The sequence below is a fragment of the Megascapheus bottae genome, chromosome 12 (assembly GCF_031878675.1).
Source record: "Megascapheus bottae isolate mThoBot1 chromosome 12, mThoBot2.hap1, whole genome shotgun sequence".
Lineage (NCBI taxonomy): Eukaryota > Metazoa > Chordata > Mammalia > Rodentia > Geomyidae > Megascapheus > Megascapheus bottae.
In genome coordinates, this window is record NC_143520.1 from 58,580,328 (window position 1) to 58,597,901 (window position 17,574).

Consider the following 17,574-nt stretch of genomic DNA (forward strand, 5'->3'; position numbering starts at 1 on the left):
AAAAGTAGAAGGTATTCCCATGGGAGAGACTCTTTTGAAGCTATCTTCCTCCCAAATGACATGGGAAATACTGCTTTCTCAAGTTTATCCCTAGATACTCACAGAAAGCTAAAGAATGCCTCACTTTTCTTCCATTCAAATGTAGGTGAGAGCCCAGCCAACAAAGAAGGAGTCAGAGGGAGACAGGGCACCTGCAGAAAGAAACTTAGAAATGCACACTCTGACAAGGAAGCATAGAAAGAGTAATGGATTTACCCCCTAACCCCCATCCCACTTTTTTGTGGGTCATGGGGCTTAAACTTTGTCCCTAGCTCATCAGCTCAAGGCAACTGTCTATCTCTGTATCTAATGCTTTTGCTCATTGGCCTAAAAATTTAAAATTCTTCCTCTAATGGTATCATGCCTTTCATCCTTTTTCAGACATCTCTGAAACAGCTTAGAAGATTGGTTTAACTCCGTATTTCCTGAATGGTCATTTAGCTCTGTCTCTGTATATAACCCATTCTTCTCATATATATAATGCTCTCCCACCTGCCTTGCTGTGACCTGATATGTTAGTCTATCCACAGCTTACAGGACACAGGTCAGTAGTTTAAAGTTTCAGAAGTTGCCTTTAACAGTTCTGTTCTACACATATCATGTGCAATGGTCCATCTTTCACACAAGATTAAATTACCTTTGTGCAGAATTCATTGTTATGCTCTGTCACCAACCCCACCAATACCGTGATCTAGATTAACAATGTTTGGTGATGCATGACCTTGAACTGAATGTCTCTGTCCTACATCCCATTTCCTTTTGCAAAAGATAGTAAAGTCATGAAACATCTGGTAGCTGACACAGGGAATGTGAGAGGAAGAAGAATAATAATAAAGCTAATTAACATTTATTGAATCCTGTACTCACTCAGTAGTGTTGGCACTGTATTGTGTGCTTCCATACTGTAGACATGAATGAACATTCTGAACTCAAAAGTAATTTTACAATTCAGCTTTGGCTTCTTTAGTGTTAGAAGAAAGCTCATGCCTATAATCCTAGCTACTCAGGAGGCTGAGATCTGAGAAATCAAAGTACAAAGCCAGACTGAGCACAGAGACTCTTAACTCTAATTAACCACCAGAAAACCGGAAGTGGCACTATGGCTCAAGTGGTAGAGTGCTAGCCTTGAGCTAAAGAGCCCAGGGGCAGTGCCCAGGCCCAGAGTTCAAGCCCTATAACAGATCAAAAAAAAAAAAAAGGGGGGAAAGACAAGGAGAGTTCACACTCATTCCCAAAGGCCAGAGCACCATTCGGTGCATAACTTCTCCTCAATACAAACAGCAATAACTCCAGAAAGTACGGTGCACTGAAGGAACTGACTTGCTCTGTACAGGCCAGAAAAAGACCCTACAATATTATAGGTTTTAGTTTTCTTCTTAAAGTGTAAAACTACTAAAGAAAATTGACAGAATTCTTATCCTACATGATTCCAGGCACAATAAAGGAAAAAAATATTGAATAATTCTTTGGCTAGAGAACAGAATATTTAATAGTAAAATCCACCTTTCTCCTTTGGTGCCAGTACTGAAGCATGAACTCTGAGCTTTTCACTCTTCCTTGGCCTTTTCACTCAAGGCTGGTATAGACCACTTAAGCCACACCTCCACTTCCGGCTTTTTATTCAGTTACTGGAGATAAGAACCTCTCACCTTTACCAGCTAAGGCTGTGAACTGATCTCAGTCTTTTGAGTAGTGAGTATTATAGGCATGAAACATCAACATTAGGCTCTCCTCACTTTTGGGCTTAGGGATAGTGTTCTCCTGTATAAGATGTAGATAATTGACATGAATTGAATTTTTATGAATCATCTTGTTTTTCATTTATTATATTGTATATTGTCAAAACAAAACAAAACTTTATAAATGTCTACTTTAGCACAGGAAGGGAATTAAGAGGGTAAGGGTCAGTTTCCTGGCGTTGATTGATATTTCAGCTGAAAAAAATATAAAGCATGAACCTTTCCTGAATATATTGTTTAGCTTCATCACTGAAAAAAATATTATATTGGTATTTCAAATGACTTTCAACGACAAGGATAATTAAAAAAATTGTTTCTTCATGAGAGTCAGTAGATATTGTAGGCAGCCTGATACCAAGAAAGGGAAGGGAAGGGGAGGGGAGGGGAAGGAAGGGGAGAGGAGGGGAGAGAAGGAGACCAGGAAGGAGAATGAAAAGAAAGGAAAGGAAAAAACAGACAAAGCAATCACACAATCTTAGAGTTCTTTGGTTTATCAACAACCTTCAATCACATCAAAACATTCAGTCTTCCTGCATTAAAAGGAAAGACAGTGATGGCCATTCTCCAGGAAACAAACTGAAATTCAATTCAAGAAATTAAAAGATGGTACCTTGTCTGCTGGTACCTTAATTTCAGTGACAGCTCTTTAGATTCCATGGTACCCAGCAGTGTGGTAGACTATTTACAAGAAGCACTCTGAACATGTCTTGTGGAACTCCCTTTCTACAATCAGATTCTACACTCTCCTACTACAATGTACATGCTGTGAGTCTCTTAATTCCATGCTGTCCTGGGTCCCTGAGTGGCTTGGCCACTATTTTAAGTTTATACTCTTGTGAACAAAACTAATAGGTGTGACAAATGCTTAGTTATTAAATAAATAGATAAATATAACTCAATATTTTATTATTATGTATCTGGAAATTACAAAGTATATTGAATTTTCTTTTAGAAAATGTGCTTAACTTTAAGACATATTAGATTAATTTGAGAAAATTCATGGCAAGGACTGAGAGCTTATGAAAATGATTCAGTGCTCTTATTATACAGTGTCAACTAAATTATAATACAAGGCATTCTTTAAGTTCATGTGCAAACTTTTAGAAGTTGTAGGAAAAGTTCTAGTTACACCAGTGGACATCTTTTGCTCATAATATGAGACCTAACTTGTTTGCATTCAACCCAGATTTCTACCTTTGATGGTTATTACTTTCTATATCATGTGGAAGCAAACACACATTGACAGGGACCCCACAGCATACTTTTTCTTAAGCAGAAGGTGCCTGGATTTTCACTAATAAATGTAACAATCCAAGAAGAAGATGAGTAACTGGCCTGCAGAACGTGAAGAGAGGATGTCTGTCTTCTCATCTTCTTTATAGGGGACGTGGGCTTTGTCTTCTGTGGCTCGCCATTCCTATTCATTTTCCACTGGTAAAGGGTTTGAATTCATTCATCTGTCTCCATATTCCACAGAACTCTTGGTCATAGCAATTAAGTGAACAGGCAGGTTTTCCTAAGTGGGAGTTTCCCCTACTTAAAGGTTCCTTGAAAAGTTAACTTGGCTTTTGCTAAGTCCTCTTAGTTCCTCACAGTCACAGTGAGACCAGATGACCCTCAGTAGATGATTAGATCAAGATGTGGTACTTATACACAATGGAATTCTATGACATCGCCCCATTTGTAAGGAAATGGAAAGACTTTGAAAAACTCATATTAAGTAAAGTAAGCCAGATCCAAAGGAACACAGGCTCAATGGTTTCCCTCATTTGTAGTAATATAGTACACACCGAGGACTCTCTTAGCAGAGGATTACAATAGCTCAAAACCTAGGTACTTAAGGTCATATGGGATGAGACTAAATGAAAGAAACTCTAGGAGCTTTATCTTATGTGATTGCTGTTCTTAATGTACTATGTTATTTCTCTTTTTACCCTTTGATTAATCTCATATTGTTACTGTATCTGACCTTGTTACTTGGTATACTGTATATACATTTATTTGTTTATTTGAAATAGGGAAGGGAAGGGAGTAAAACAAGATGACTGGGAGGGAGGGAAATGGGGACAAAAACATGAGAAGAGGTGTCAATGTGTGAGAAGTAATGCAATAAAAAAGCATGTAGAAAACCATAGATTAAGTGAGAAGTAATAATAGTAAAAATAAAAAAAGACCACTCTTTGTCTGACAATGAAATACAAGTCAATAACCAATCACTAGACCCAGCAATTCCACTACTAGGCATTTACCCAATTGTCCAGAAACAAGGACATACTAAATCACTAGCATAACAATGTTCATTGCAGCACTATTTACCATAGCAAAGATATGGAACCAACCCAGATGTCCCTCAGTTGATGAGTGTATCAACAAGATGTGGTATTTGTACACAATGGAATTCTATGCAGCTGTCAGAAAGAATGACATCACCCCATTTGTTAGGAAATGGAAAGACTTAGGAAAAAAATCATATTAAGTGAAGTAAGCCAGACTCAAAGGAACATAGGCTCAATGGTTTCCCTCATTTGTCATAATCAGTAGAAACCTTGGGCTCTCCTAGCAGAGACTTGCAGTAGAGCAAAACCTAAATACATAAGGTCATATAGTATGATGTTAAATGAAAGGACCTCTAGGATATAGAAACAAAAGCCATATAATGAGTGATTGTTGTCCTTAACGTACTATGTTATCTCTCATCTCTTTTACTGTCCCTTGGTTATCTCATATTGTTACAGTATTTCACTTTGTTATCTGATATATTGGATATATGCGTATTTGGTTATTTGAAATTGGATAGGGAAGGGGGAAAACAAGATGAGGGAAATGGGGACCAAGACATGAAAAAGGGTATCAATGTATGTGAAAAAATGCACCTTCTATCTGGCAAATATAATGTAACCCTTCTATTAATTACAATAAAAAATATCTGAAAAAAAGAAATATATATATGCATATATATAAATGCTGAAATTTAAATATGTGTCTCTATATTAATATGTATAAAGACATCTAATTGTATATGTTTATATATAAATATATGAAATGTATTATATATAATTATATGTGTTATATCATATACATTTATTAATATTTTATTAAATCCTATATTATGTTTGTCATATTCATATTATTTTATATATCATATTATATTATATATATTTGAATTCCAGTATTCCCTTCAAATTTTATTAATAAGAATTTTTCACAATGAGGCCAGGAAAAGTATACATTTCTTCTTTAATAAATAAAGAGAAAAGAAATAACTACCAATCTATCAGTAGTTCTTTAGGAAACTTGAGTGTATACACAACAGGTATCAAACTTAGCCCTTCCTTTAAGCAGTATCAGCTCACTTCCAAGGGCAAAATAAATTCACATTATCCTAAACTTTAATATACTAAAACCCCATCCAGAATTGCTTCCACTAATTAATTCATTTGTTCAGATCTAAAAATCACAAATCACAAGAAAGCAGCAAAACTCTTGGGATCGATTGTATGTTCTTGTCTCATGACTGGATCAACCAAACTCCACACTTGTTTCTGACCTACAAGCCTTTCTACTTCTTTTTCAACTTTTTAAGACTTTTTCCACCATTTTTAGACTTCTAGGGAAGTCAACAATTTTTTTCTTCATGTTTTACCTACAGATTGGGTCATTACCAATATATGAAAAGTCAAATACTATGACTCATGGATGGGCAGCTCAAGAGTCACAAAACATCTGAGTTTGAGGTTAGGCTGTTCGCCACAACAGCAAGCTGGACTAAGGCTAAGACAGGAGAGATTCCTGGAGGTAGAAGCCTCACAACATCAGCTCAAACCATCATCAGCCAGCAAGGCCAGAGGGCTCCATCCCAAGAAAGATAAAGGGCGCAAGGCAAACTGAGTTGTCCAGGAAAATCACATTTCATTATTACAAGAAAGCAAATCTACGGCTTTCTTTGAAGATTTGATTTCTCTTTAGACTGCTTTTATTTCAGTTTAGGCAAGTTGAAATCTACCAGAACAACAAGAGAGACTCTCAGCTTAAAACAAACAAAACAAAACAAAACCTTCCCCCCAAACAAAGATGCTTCTTTCTACACAATAAACTAATAGAACAAAGGTGAGACTGATGAACTTGGAAGCTGAACTGTCAATGAAAAACAAAGTCAAATGAACATTCCCTTACCTGTTTTGATGTTGATGACAAAGAAATTCTGAGGATTCCCACTTGTGATTCTGTATGTCAGTTTGTCATTGGAACTGGGATCAGGATCTTCAGCTTGAATTTGAATGACAGATACATCCTTAGGAGAATTTTCCATGACAGCAGGATAATAGATAGGTTCCGAGGTCAGTGGGGCATTGTCATTCACATCTTCAACTTCAATGTAGACTTCAATGGTGGAATAGAGAGGAACCACACCCCGGTCTGTGGCATACACTGTCAGCCAGTATGATCCTGTTGTCTCTCGATCAAGTATGTCTGCAGCAGTGATGACACCTGAGAGAAAACACAGACAGCGTGAGGGCCACAGAAGACAAGAATGACTTCTTAGAAAATGGAAAATAATTCCAAATATGAGATCAAATTAAAATACTACTCTTTATATAAGAAAGAAGTTTTATCCAGGACCATAATATATAGTTCTACTATTTTTTTTTTGTAAGGGATAATGTCATTTGCAATACTTTGAAGTTTGAAGATAAAGGTATCTCATGCACAGAGAGAGAGAGCCAGAGAGAGCCAGAGAGAGGGAGAGAGAGGGAGGGAGGGAGGGAGGGAGGGAGGGAGGGAGGGAGGGAGGGAGGGAGAGCGAGAGCGCACACACCAAGATTCACAGCACTAATCATATCTCCATCTGACTCCATCTGACCTGATACTGAATTATTACTCATAAAATCATAGTTCTAGATAAATTGTTTTATCTATTCATTTGTAGAAGTGAAAATGAGCTTTGCAATGTTCTTTTGCTAACTGGAATGCAAATGACTTTATACTCCTATTTCACACTGATTCCTTGAAAAATCTAATGTCACAGTTATTCTCTAACCAGGAGACCAGTGGATCAAGACACTTTCTCAATGAGTTCTTTCCCCTCAAGTGCTCCACAGAGAGCCCTCAATAAACCCTGAGCTGCTCTAAGTGATGCTCATGGAAGGTCATTTTAAATTAAGTGAACAAAATCACCCAATTTCAAACGGATACAAATTAGGTTGCAAGTTTGGCCTGCAGACCCTGCAAACAAACTGACATTGCAATGGGGAACAAGAAAGGTATCTGTCCAGAATCACAAGGTATTAATACTCAATGCTGCTTCAATATTGAAACCGCTGAATATATTGAAAGCACAAAACTTAACTGAGGTTGAAGTTTCAGCTCCAAAGTTATTTTCCACACAATTTTGCACAGTGACATGTCACGAGACAAAAGACTGCCTTACACATCCTCAAAGGAAATTCATAAAACACAGTGGGTTCCTGTGCACTGGTGACCAACATTCGGCAACCCAAACTGAAATACCAAAACAGAATTAAAAGAGTAGATATCAGCAGTAGAATTGTAAGACAAAGAGAAGGAAAACCCTGTGATGTAAATCGAGTGATGCGGTCATGGATCGGATAATTATTATACTGTCTTTTGAACAGGTTGAGAATCAAATAGAATGTCATTAGGACATTTGGTCAAGAAAATGCCATAGGGGCTGGGAATCTGGCTGGATATAATCGTACCTGTGAGCACATGATCAACAACCACAGACATGCTAGCCAGATTCCTGAGATATACATAATAATCAGTCTTGGACAGCATCACTACTCAGAGAAATCATTAGAAAATTCGTCCAAATCTCTATACAAACCATGTCAACACCATCAATATACACTGGCAGGATTTGCTCACCTTCCGCACTCTTACAACTAGCCAGGAGCTACATGGTCACAATTGCAAACGTAAATCCACCTGACCCTTCAGCCCAACAAAACCTATTTTTATGACTGAGCTAATATTGCTAGAATTCCAGATCATGCCTGAATGCAGGTGGCTCAAGGCTTTAATCCTAGTCACTGAGGAGAATGAGACCTTAGGATCACAGGTTGAAGCCAGCCTGGCCAGAAAAGTCTCATTCCCAGTGATCCAGTAAAATGCCAGTTGGAGGCTTGGCTCAAATGATCAAGTTCCACTCAAGAGTAGAAAAAAAGATGATATAAGGCCCTGAATATAGACCCTCGTGTCAGCACACATAAATTTAAAAAAAGACAATCCCATATCATGAACAAAACTGTTTTGCAACTATCAGTACTCTTCATTACTATAACAATATTGTACATATCTAAAATGAACAATCTGATTTATTCTGTTTCCCAAGAAATTACCACCATAATGAAAATAATAAATACATCCATTATCACTCAAAATAACCCATTAATAATCCCTTGCTCCCAACTCTGACCCCCAGGAAACCCCAGAAGAATTTTTGTCAGTATAGATTATTGTCCAGAAACGTACTGGCTTCTTTCTCTGAAAATAATTTTTTTTTTGGTTGGTCACAGGGTTTGAACTCTGGGTCTGGCCACCCTACCCCTGGAGCCACAGCTCCACTTCGGGTTTTCTAGTGGTTAAATAGAGATAAGAGTCTTATAGATTTTAGTGCCCAGGCTGGCTCTGAACTGTGATCCTCAGATTTCAGCCTTCTGAGTAGCTAGGATTACTGGCGTGAGCCAGTACGCCTGGCTAAAATGAATTCTTTTGAAGTTGACCCATATCGCTGTGTATAAAACAGTAAATCATTGCTTTTCATTCCTTACTAATGTTCCACTGAATGGGTCTCACAGAGATTTCTTAACCATAGAGCTGTTTGTGAACATTTGTGTTGCGTTCAGTTTTACCTATATAACAAAACAAGGTGATATGTCATTCATGTACAAGTTTTCTATAGGAGTATATTTTCATTAATCTTGAGTAAGAAAAGGTTGGAACTGTCAACTGCTAGGTGTATTTCATTCCCTCTTAACGGAATTTGGAGGTTTCCAGTTGCAACCTCTTCACCTATGTCAGATATGGCAGAATCAATTTTTTTAATCTTGACACTGAAATAAATACATAATGGTATTTTATTGTGGCATTATCATCATCTTCATAATGACATATAATCTTTAAAAGTGTTTCCACCTGAGTAAAAGTTCAGGGTTTATTCTAAGTTTCTATTATTTTATTGAGTTTTGAGAGATCTTCATATATTCAGGTCAAAACTTCTTTACTAGATTTGTGATATATAAATATTTTAACTTTGTAGTGACGTTTAAAGAACAGAAGTTTTCCATTTTGGTTACATCTAACTTATCAATTTAGAGGCAGATCATACTTTTCATTTTGTATCTAAGCAATCTATTGATTTAATTTTAATCACAATTATTTTTTCAATTTTTAATTTTATTTTATTATTAGGGTGATGTACAGAGGGGTTGCAGTTACATTCATCAGGTAGTGGTACATTATTTCTTAAATATTGTTACCCTTTTCCATGTTTTTCTGCCACCTTCCCTCTCTTAATCCCTCCCACTCATCTTGTTTTTCCCTTATCTTCACATTTTCAAATACACAAATAAATGTATATATATATAATATGCTAGGCAGCAAAGTCAGATACAGTAACAATATTACATAAACCTTAAGGGAAAAAGATGAAAAAAGAAATAGCTTCACATAATACATTAAAAACAACAATCACAATGATAAACCTTTGATTTCCATATCCTGAATTTCATTTCATTTAACCTCATTGTATAAGGACACATGTACATAGCTTTTGAGCTATTCTGATTCTCTGTTCGGAGAATCCTAAACATACAGTAATTGTTGCAGATGAAGGAAACCAGAGAGCCTATGTTTCTATGGGTCAAGCTTACTTCACTTAATATGACTTTTTCAAAGTCTATTTCTTAACAAATGTGATTTATTTTATTACCTTCAAATATTTGTACAAAGAGGTTTCAGACTGACATGTCCATTTATGTATGCTACACTTCTTGATTAATCTCACCCCTTCTATCACATTAAAAATTGCAACTCTATTTATATACTATTCTTCTTTCCATTTTTCCACCTCCACTGTTTATCTTCTTTCCCTTCAATCAAGACATGTTTCAGTCTCCTGATATTCATTTTTGTTAAACTGCCAATCAGTTGTTCAAAGGAGTTACATACACTATGAAAACCTACCTCTAAATATACCATACTTTAGATGGTTTGATTATTTATATATATATATATATTTGATATATAGTTATGTTATAGGTCTAAGATTTACATATAAGAAAAAATGTGCACTCTGAAGTAAGCCTGGCTTACTTCACTCAATACGACTTTTTTTCCATCTTCTCATTTTCCCAAAAATGACAATATTATTCTTTCTAATGGATGAATAAAATTCCATCAAATAGATAGATAGAGAGATAGAGAGATAGATAGACGGATGGATAGAGATTTCTGAATCCACTCATCGGTTGTAAGACATCTAGGCTATTTCCTAAAGATGTTCCTATAGGAACAGTGTTGTGATAAACATAAGTGTTCATGTGCCTTTATTATATGGTTCCTGAAAATCTTTTGGATAGATACTCAAGTGTGGTATAGCTGGGTCATAAAGTAATTCTAATTTTACAATTACTTAAGGAATCTCCCAGGGCCTTGGGAATGCATGGGAAAAGCAAGTCTCAGAGTTCCTTCCATTGTTTTTGTTTTTTGATTTTTTAAATTTTGGATCCCTGGTTCTCAGTCAATAGAACATGACATCCATTATATTAAGAGGGATGAGAATGGGCGATATTAATATTTCACTAAAAATGTAACTATCCAATTGTAGGTTGGGTTGCCCAGTAGAAAGAGATGTAAGTTTTATCTTCATCATCTCCAGCGAAATTCTCAAAGCGGAGGAAAACTGACATGTTCATACTTTATACTGAGAGTTATGAAAATGTCATTTAAAGAATTTACGGATGCCTTGGAATTTTTATACTTGTTACCTTTGAAAAATGTTTATAAAATATTTTTTCTATATTATTTTTAATTGCTGTGCAATAAAGATGGTCATAGACTAACATCCTTTAGGCAGTTTAATATTTAATCCCATAAGCAGATGCACAGATATTAGTAATATACATTTATTTATCCATTCATCTATTTATATCTGCAGAATTGTGCACAGGTTGACACTGAATTGACTGATCATAGCTAAACACATATATTAGCTATTAATTTTCCTTTTTTATTCACAAGGATTAGGGACGCAGGTCTATAAATTGTGGTACTTAAGTGGTTAATAAATATGTCAGACAAGAGAAGAAATAAGAGAGGACTGTTGATAATCACATACCCAGTTTAATCAGATATCCTGATATCCAGCACCTGACTCATTTCTGAATCTGTCCCCACACTGCTTACTACCTTGTCCCAAGACAATGGTGGCTGGACCTCTGTAACACATCAAAAAACCTGACAACACATGGTGTGGCAAGGTTAACTTTTGGGAAGAAGAAGGGATATCATTATGAAAATCCCTACTGACATAGATATGACAGTTACAAACACAAAGAACTTTAAAAACACTGATGGTCAATAGTATATTTTATCATTGTTTCAAATTATTCAATGTGTTCAGTCAATTCTCAGTGCAACAACAAAAAGCACATTATCTGTTTATTCTGAAAAAATTGCCAATCCTCAGGAAGGTACAAAGAAAAATCCAGAGTTGCCAGGCAACTGCTAGTTCTAGCCTGTAATCCTAGCTACTCAGGTGCCTGAGATCTGAGGACTGTGTCATGAAGCTAGCCAGGGCAGGAAAGCTGAGACTCTTATCTACAATTAGAGAAAAATTTGGAAGTGGAGCTCTGGCTCAAGTGGTAGAGCATGAGAAAGAAAGAAAGAAAGAAAGAAAGAAAGAAAGAAAGAAAGAAAGAAAGAAAGAAAGAAAGAAAGAAAGAAAGAAAAAAAGAAAGAAAGAAAGAAAGAAAGAGAGAGAGAGAGGAAGGGAGGAATGGTAGAAGGGAGGATAGGGAAGGAAAGAGGGAAGAAAGGGAGGGAGGAAGGAAAGGAGGGAGAGAAGGCCTGAAAGGTTTTCTAATGCCAGTGTTGGGGCTTGAAATCAGGGCATAGGCACGGCCCTTGAGCTTTCTGAAGGCTAATGCTTTGCCCTTGAACTACAGCACCACTTCTGAACTTTTCTGATTATGTGGTTCCAAGGAACTGAACCCAGGACTTTGTAGGGGCACATTCCCAGCCCCCTAATGCAGTACTTTAACTGGACAACTTAAGTGGGTCATGCAGCTTACGTGGCAGCAAAGTCAGGTAGATGTCACACTAAACTTCTGTTCCAGGCAGTGAATTGCTGATGCACTCTCAGGAGGGAAGGATGGTGAAGAAGGTTATCCATACCCAGATATTCTCATAGTGGGTTAGCATCAGCAGTGTGCTAATACAAAATGCAAGGTTTTTACAGTTCTCCATTTCTAAAAGACACTGTCATGTTATACCACATCCACTTTTGTTTCTCCTCAGAACTTTCTTGGATTTGAATTGGGTTCATTTGATTGGATGATGGGCTCTGCCTTTCATATCCTCAACTCCTTATCTTTTTTTTTTTTTTTTTTTTTTTTGCCAGTCCTGGGCCTGAGCTCAGGGCCTGAGCACTGTCCTTGGACTTTCTCAAGGCTAGAGCTCTACCACTTGAGCCTCAGCACCACTTCCGGCTTTTTTCTATGTATGTGGTACTGAGGAATTGAACCCGGGTCTTCGTGCATGCTAGGCAAGCACTCTACCACTAGGCCAAACTCCCAGTTCCTCGACTCCTTATCTTTTGTGACCAATTTCATCTGCCTTCTCTCCAATCACACCTCCCACCTTTATTCTACTTCCCAGTCCCATTAAGATTCAGGTCCCAGCCCCCATGGCTACAGGCCCATCCCTCTGCATTTGTCCCAGCACTTTATTTTTGTTCCTCCAACATTCTAGTATGTACTTCCTATGGGCCAGGGACATTTTTCTGGCTTTCTCCTACTTTGGGATGCTGGCTGGAAGTGTGAAAAACTATACATGTTGAATAAATAAAGAAAGCGAAAGATCTGATGAATTCAGCTGTTTTGCTATCTGTCTTTAGACAAGTTTTCTCATGACCAACTGCATTAAACTAAAAGCAGCGTTGAAATTGACTAGGTATTTTGCTATACTGATCCCACAATGAAAGATACATAGACTAAGTTCATAATCCACTTAGATGTTTCTGATATACACATAGAGTTGATTGGTATGCCTTGGAACTCAACTTTCCACCTGTGAATTATCCTACTTAGTAAAATAATTTCTATAGTGTCTTTTCCCTTAGCAGGCTGTCCTTTTGCTAATTCAAATGAAGATGGATTCATGATAATATACACAGGGCCTGAAAGCTTCCGTTTGATGAAGATATCAGCTAACTTTATCCAGGGCTTGATCACTGTTCTGCCCAGAGGGCCTCAATTCTAGTAACCCAATTGGTGTTTGGAATTTCCAGAGAAAATGCCAGCCAACCACTCTCTGCCCTTGTGGCTCTGAGCCATAGACTTGAATCTACCCAACCCACTGTTTATCTACAATGCTTCCCTTTCCTCCTGCCTGGGCCCACTGACTAGACATCTTTCATCTTTGGAGAAAGAAAAGAAAAACCCACCACACAATTGCCAGGAACAATTACAGACTGAAAAATGCAAGCTGCCTTCAATGCATGCTATTTCCCAGGCTTCAAGCTGGAGAGCTGCTCATAGGATCAAGGCAAAGGGCCGCAGGCTGAATGCAGGCTTTTATTTGGAGTTAATGAAAATGGACAGGTTTTCTTGTCTGTTTGGGACCAGGGATTCTAGAATGTAGCATCATGCATCATGCTCAAAAACATCCTTCACCATGACCTTTAGTATGTTCGAAAACAAATCATTTGCTGCGCTCCCACTTTCTTTTTAAAGCCAAACTTTTTGCAAGTAATTTTTATTCAAATTTAAAACATGTATCTGTTGTCTATGGAAACTCTGGTGGGTTCACAGTGCTAAAAACAGGAGTGGGCTGGAGAAAAACAAACAGATAAACAAGCACTCTACTTGCATTCAGTTTTCTCTTTCCTGTAACCTAGAGTCTTCCTAATCTTTTCTATGGTTCTGGAAATTTTATATGCACCACACAGCCCAACCACGCAGATCCACATACCCAAAGGAAAAAGACAGGCATTTAAAGTACTTGCCTCTGTGAAAATCGTTCCCTGTTCTGTCCACCTATACCAGTGACTACCCGGTGCTTGAAACATGCTTATAATTTTTTAAAAATTAACACAATGAAGCGATGCATGCTATGTCATAAAAGTTCTAAAGGTTTTATGTTTCTCATTATTTTTCACTCCTGCTTAGATAAATACTTATGTGATTTTTTTCCCAATTACTCCTTAGGATAAACTCAAAGATGTTGAATTAATGACTCACTATGAATAAACTACTTTTCAGAAAGAATCTACAAATAGAAAAAGTGGTATCAATAATTCTGCCACCAGCAGTTTCTGATCTTTATGCAATTGATATTATTTATTCAAGAAAAAATTCCGGAATGAAGAAAATACAAAAATAAAAAAATAATTTAAAAAGAAAATAAAATGCAGGGCCAGGTGCAGTCACTCATGTCTATAATCCCACATACTAAGGAGGTAGAAGATTAAGATTTGAAGTCAGCCTCATTATAAACAAAACAACTTAGCAAGAGCCTGATACCTAAATTCCTAGGTATCCAGGAAACTAAGACCTGGGGATTATTGTTTATAGCCAGCTTGGGGAGAAAAACTCAGAAGATTTTATCTCCAATTAATGAACATAAAAGCAAAACAAAGAATATGGCCCAAGTGGCATAGTGCCAGACTGCAGTAGAAAGCCAAATAAAAGCATGAGTTCAAAATCCATTTTCAGGACACATACAAGCATGCGCGCGCGCGCGCGCACACACACACACACACACACACACACACACACACACACACACACTAAAACATTTAGTAAGATCCCATATCATGGTAGTTTGTGCTTATAATCAGAGCTACATGGGATGATTAACTATCCTAAGCCATTCCTAGGCAAAAAGTAAGACCCTCTTTGAAAAACACTGAAAGCAGAAAAGAACTGAAGGAGTGCTTCCCCAGTAAAACACTTGAATAGTAAAGGCAAAGGAGAGTAGACTCCAGTAATGCCAATAAAAGGGGTTTAGGTAGGACTTCAAATTACTATCTACACAAATATCAGGTGCCCTCATAAATTGATACCTTTAAACCTTTCATCTTTATATTTTAATCATTTAACTCGATGACAAAAAGGTCCTAGCTTGTGATGAGACAAAACAATGTTGTCAGAGAGCACTGAGAATTTTGCTCTAAGGTAAGAATTTGCTTGAGGCATACTTTTAATTAAATTAAAATTCATCCACAATATCAATTTCTTCAGCTTGAAAAAGATGGGATTTTGAAATGAAATGTCAGAACATAACCTTTGGCTTTTAAAGCATAGTTGGGTATAATGTCAGATATTAGCTGTACTTTAATCCAATTTTGAGACTTATTTACTACTTAGTCTGGAACCTTCCCACTCAGCACAAATAGTGTCTGGGGTCTTGGAGCATTGGTACTGGGAATTTGAGTTTTGCTTAGAAAAGCCTTTTCTCTCTCAAGATGATTCCCTAAGCTGAAATGCATCAAGTCAGATGCTCTGAGCTTCCTCCCAGCTCACGGACTCTCAGCCACACAGCACATTCGCTCTGACAAGTGGGACCAATTAACTTGAACATCTTTCCTTGTTGGAAATTTTTTCTTGTTTTCTTTTTTTTTGGAGGGGGGAGGGGATTGGGCTTTCTCTCTGAGGCAAGGGGAACATTTCATCATTTTTCTACTTCTGTATCAGATAAGAAAACTGTAAATAAAACCACATCTGTGGATACAAATCTTGCACTTAATACTTCATCAAGAATAACAGTCGTCAGTAAATTCCTAATAAAAAAAATCAAAGCTCACAACCCACATATTCTTTTCTCAAGTGAATGAATTTTGACTTACACAGCTGATTTGATGTTTACCCGGAAAACATATTTACTGAGTTTACACAGATAAGCACCCACAGGAAACAAAGGCCACTTTTGTCATAACAGCTGATTTTACTTTTTGGGCTAAACCCATTGGAGGTTATGGAAATGCAACAGAGAACACACAAAGGAAGATAGACTGGGGTATGATTTTAGTATTGTTTTCTCTTCAGTGTGTGTGTGTGCGAGTGTATGTGTGTATGTATGTGTGTGTGTACCTAAAACTCAAAACTGCATCTGTTCTGACAAGTTTTTATAAGCTTACAATGGGAAAAGTTATCCATGGTTTTTGTTTGCTTTTTCAGATCAATACCTCTCCTATTTGACAAGTGTTGTGAAAGCTCACACAGATGATGCCATACTTAGATAATTAAGTTTGGTTGACTATATTATAAGGAAGACACAGATATAAAAGCATTAGAGAGTATAAATGAAATCTTCACAAGCAACTTTATTTACAAGAGAAACAATAAGCTCTTTGCTTTCTTTCCTTATAACCAAATAAGCCACTACTACTTCAGTAATACATCAGGGCCCCTGAAGAAGGGCTGTCTTTGGCTTTCTTTGATTAAATTTGCCTGGTTTTCATGTTCTAGAGGTTTCGTGGAGTGTTTTCCAATTCCCATCTGCATTTCATCTCAGCCCAGCCCAAAGGGCTTTCCCCTCTGACCCATGCATGGAGCCTGGTATTCATGTACTCCTAAATTGAGACAAAATGGTCTGCAGATAACACTAAGGCCCTGACAAGACAGTGATAAACTTGGGCTGTTAGACCAAGCAAACAAAAGAATTCTCATCTCATTGTGGTCCTAAAAACTATTGGATGTGCAAAAACACACAAGTCTGTGCTTTTACTTAGTATCTTGACACTGACTTACAAGAGTATGGAAAAGCATAGGAGAGAAAGAAGACAGATCGTCTGTTGTCAGCATGCTGCTTACCCCTTTGCTGTAGATAAGATTATTTATGCAGTTTTCAAGATTTCTATATTTAAATGTGCTTCGTGTTCATATGCTGGGTAAATAGCAATTCAGGTCAATGTTAGTTTTAGAGCAAATTATTGAGATTTGTGAACAAATTGCTATTCAGTCTTTTCAAGACAGAAATAAAAATCAGGGTGATTTTTCTCCTTTGCAAGGACATTTACGCCGTGCCCCTAATGGGAAATAGGTAATATGTATGTGAGTGTTCCAAAACAATTTATGACTTTTTAATGCAACAGCTGAACTACTATAAACACGATAATGGAAAACATATTCTAACCTCATATTGACATATTGTTTGTATTGTTTTTACAGTAGGAATGGCTCATCCAGGATCATGGCACAAGGTACAGGCCATGTGTGAATGTCACTGATAAAATGACCGGTGTCCACAGGGATGCCAACTCCCTGATTAAGTGCCCGAGGTTTAATAACCTTTATTTTCAGCTTTTAGGACAGTTCCTGAGCCAGATGATAAGGACAAGCTCATCACAGAGGAAGGAATGAAGACATCTAGAAAAGAAAAGCTTGATTCCCACAGCCATCACCCCAGTATAAAATACCAAGAGATAACTGGGAAACATGACTCTCAAAGAAAATCCAGGGACAGTTTTCTGGATTGAAGGCACATGGGTAACTTGGTTTACAGGTTGGTTTGGAGCATCTGCCTATTGAAGCTAGGACCCTTTACAACCACA

At 37.2% G+C, this 17,574-nt stretch overlaps 1 protein-coding gene across 2 annotated transcripts in view; it reads right to left on the reverse strand.

Annotated features, from left to right (window-relative positions):
* Fat3 (FAT atypical cadherin 3) overlaps positions 1–17,574 on the reverse strand; it is a 513,350-nt gene that overhangs the window by 351,320 nt on the left and 144,456 nt on the right. For both annotated transcript variants that reach the window (XM_090343055.1, XM_090343054.1), the window contains exon 2: positions 5,952–6,266. In XM_090343055.1, coding sequence (XP_090199181.1) covers positions 5,952–6,266 — 315 coding nt within the window. The remainder of the gene's footprint in view (positions 1–5,951; positions 6,267–17,574) is intronic.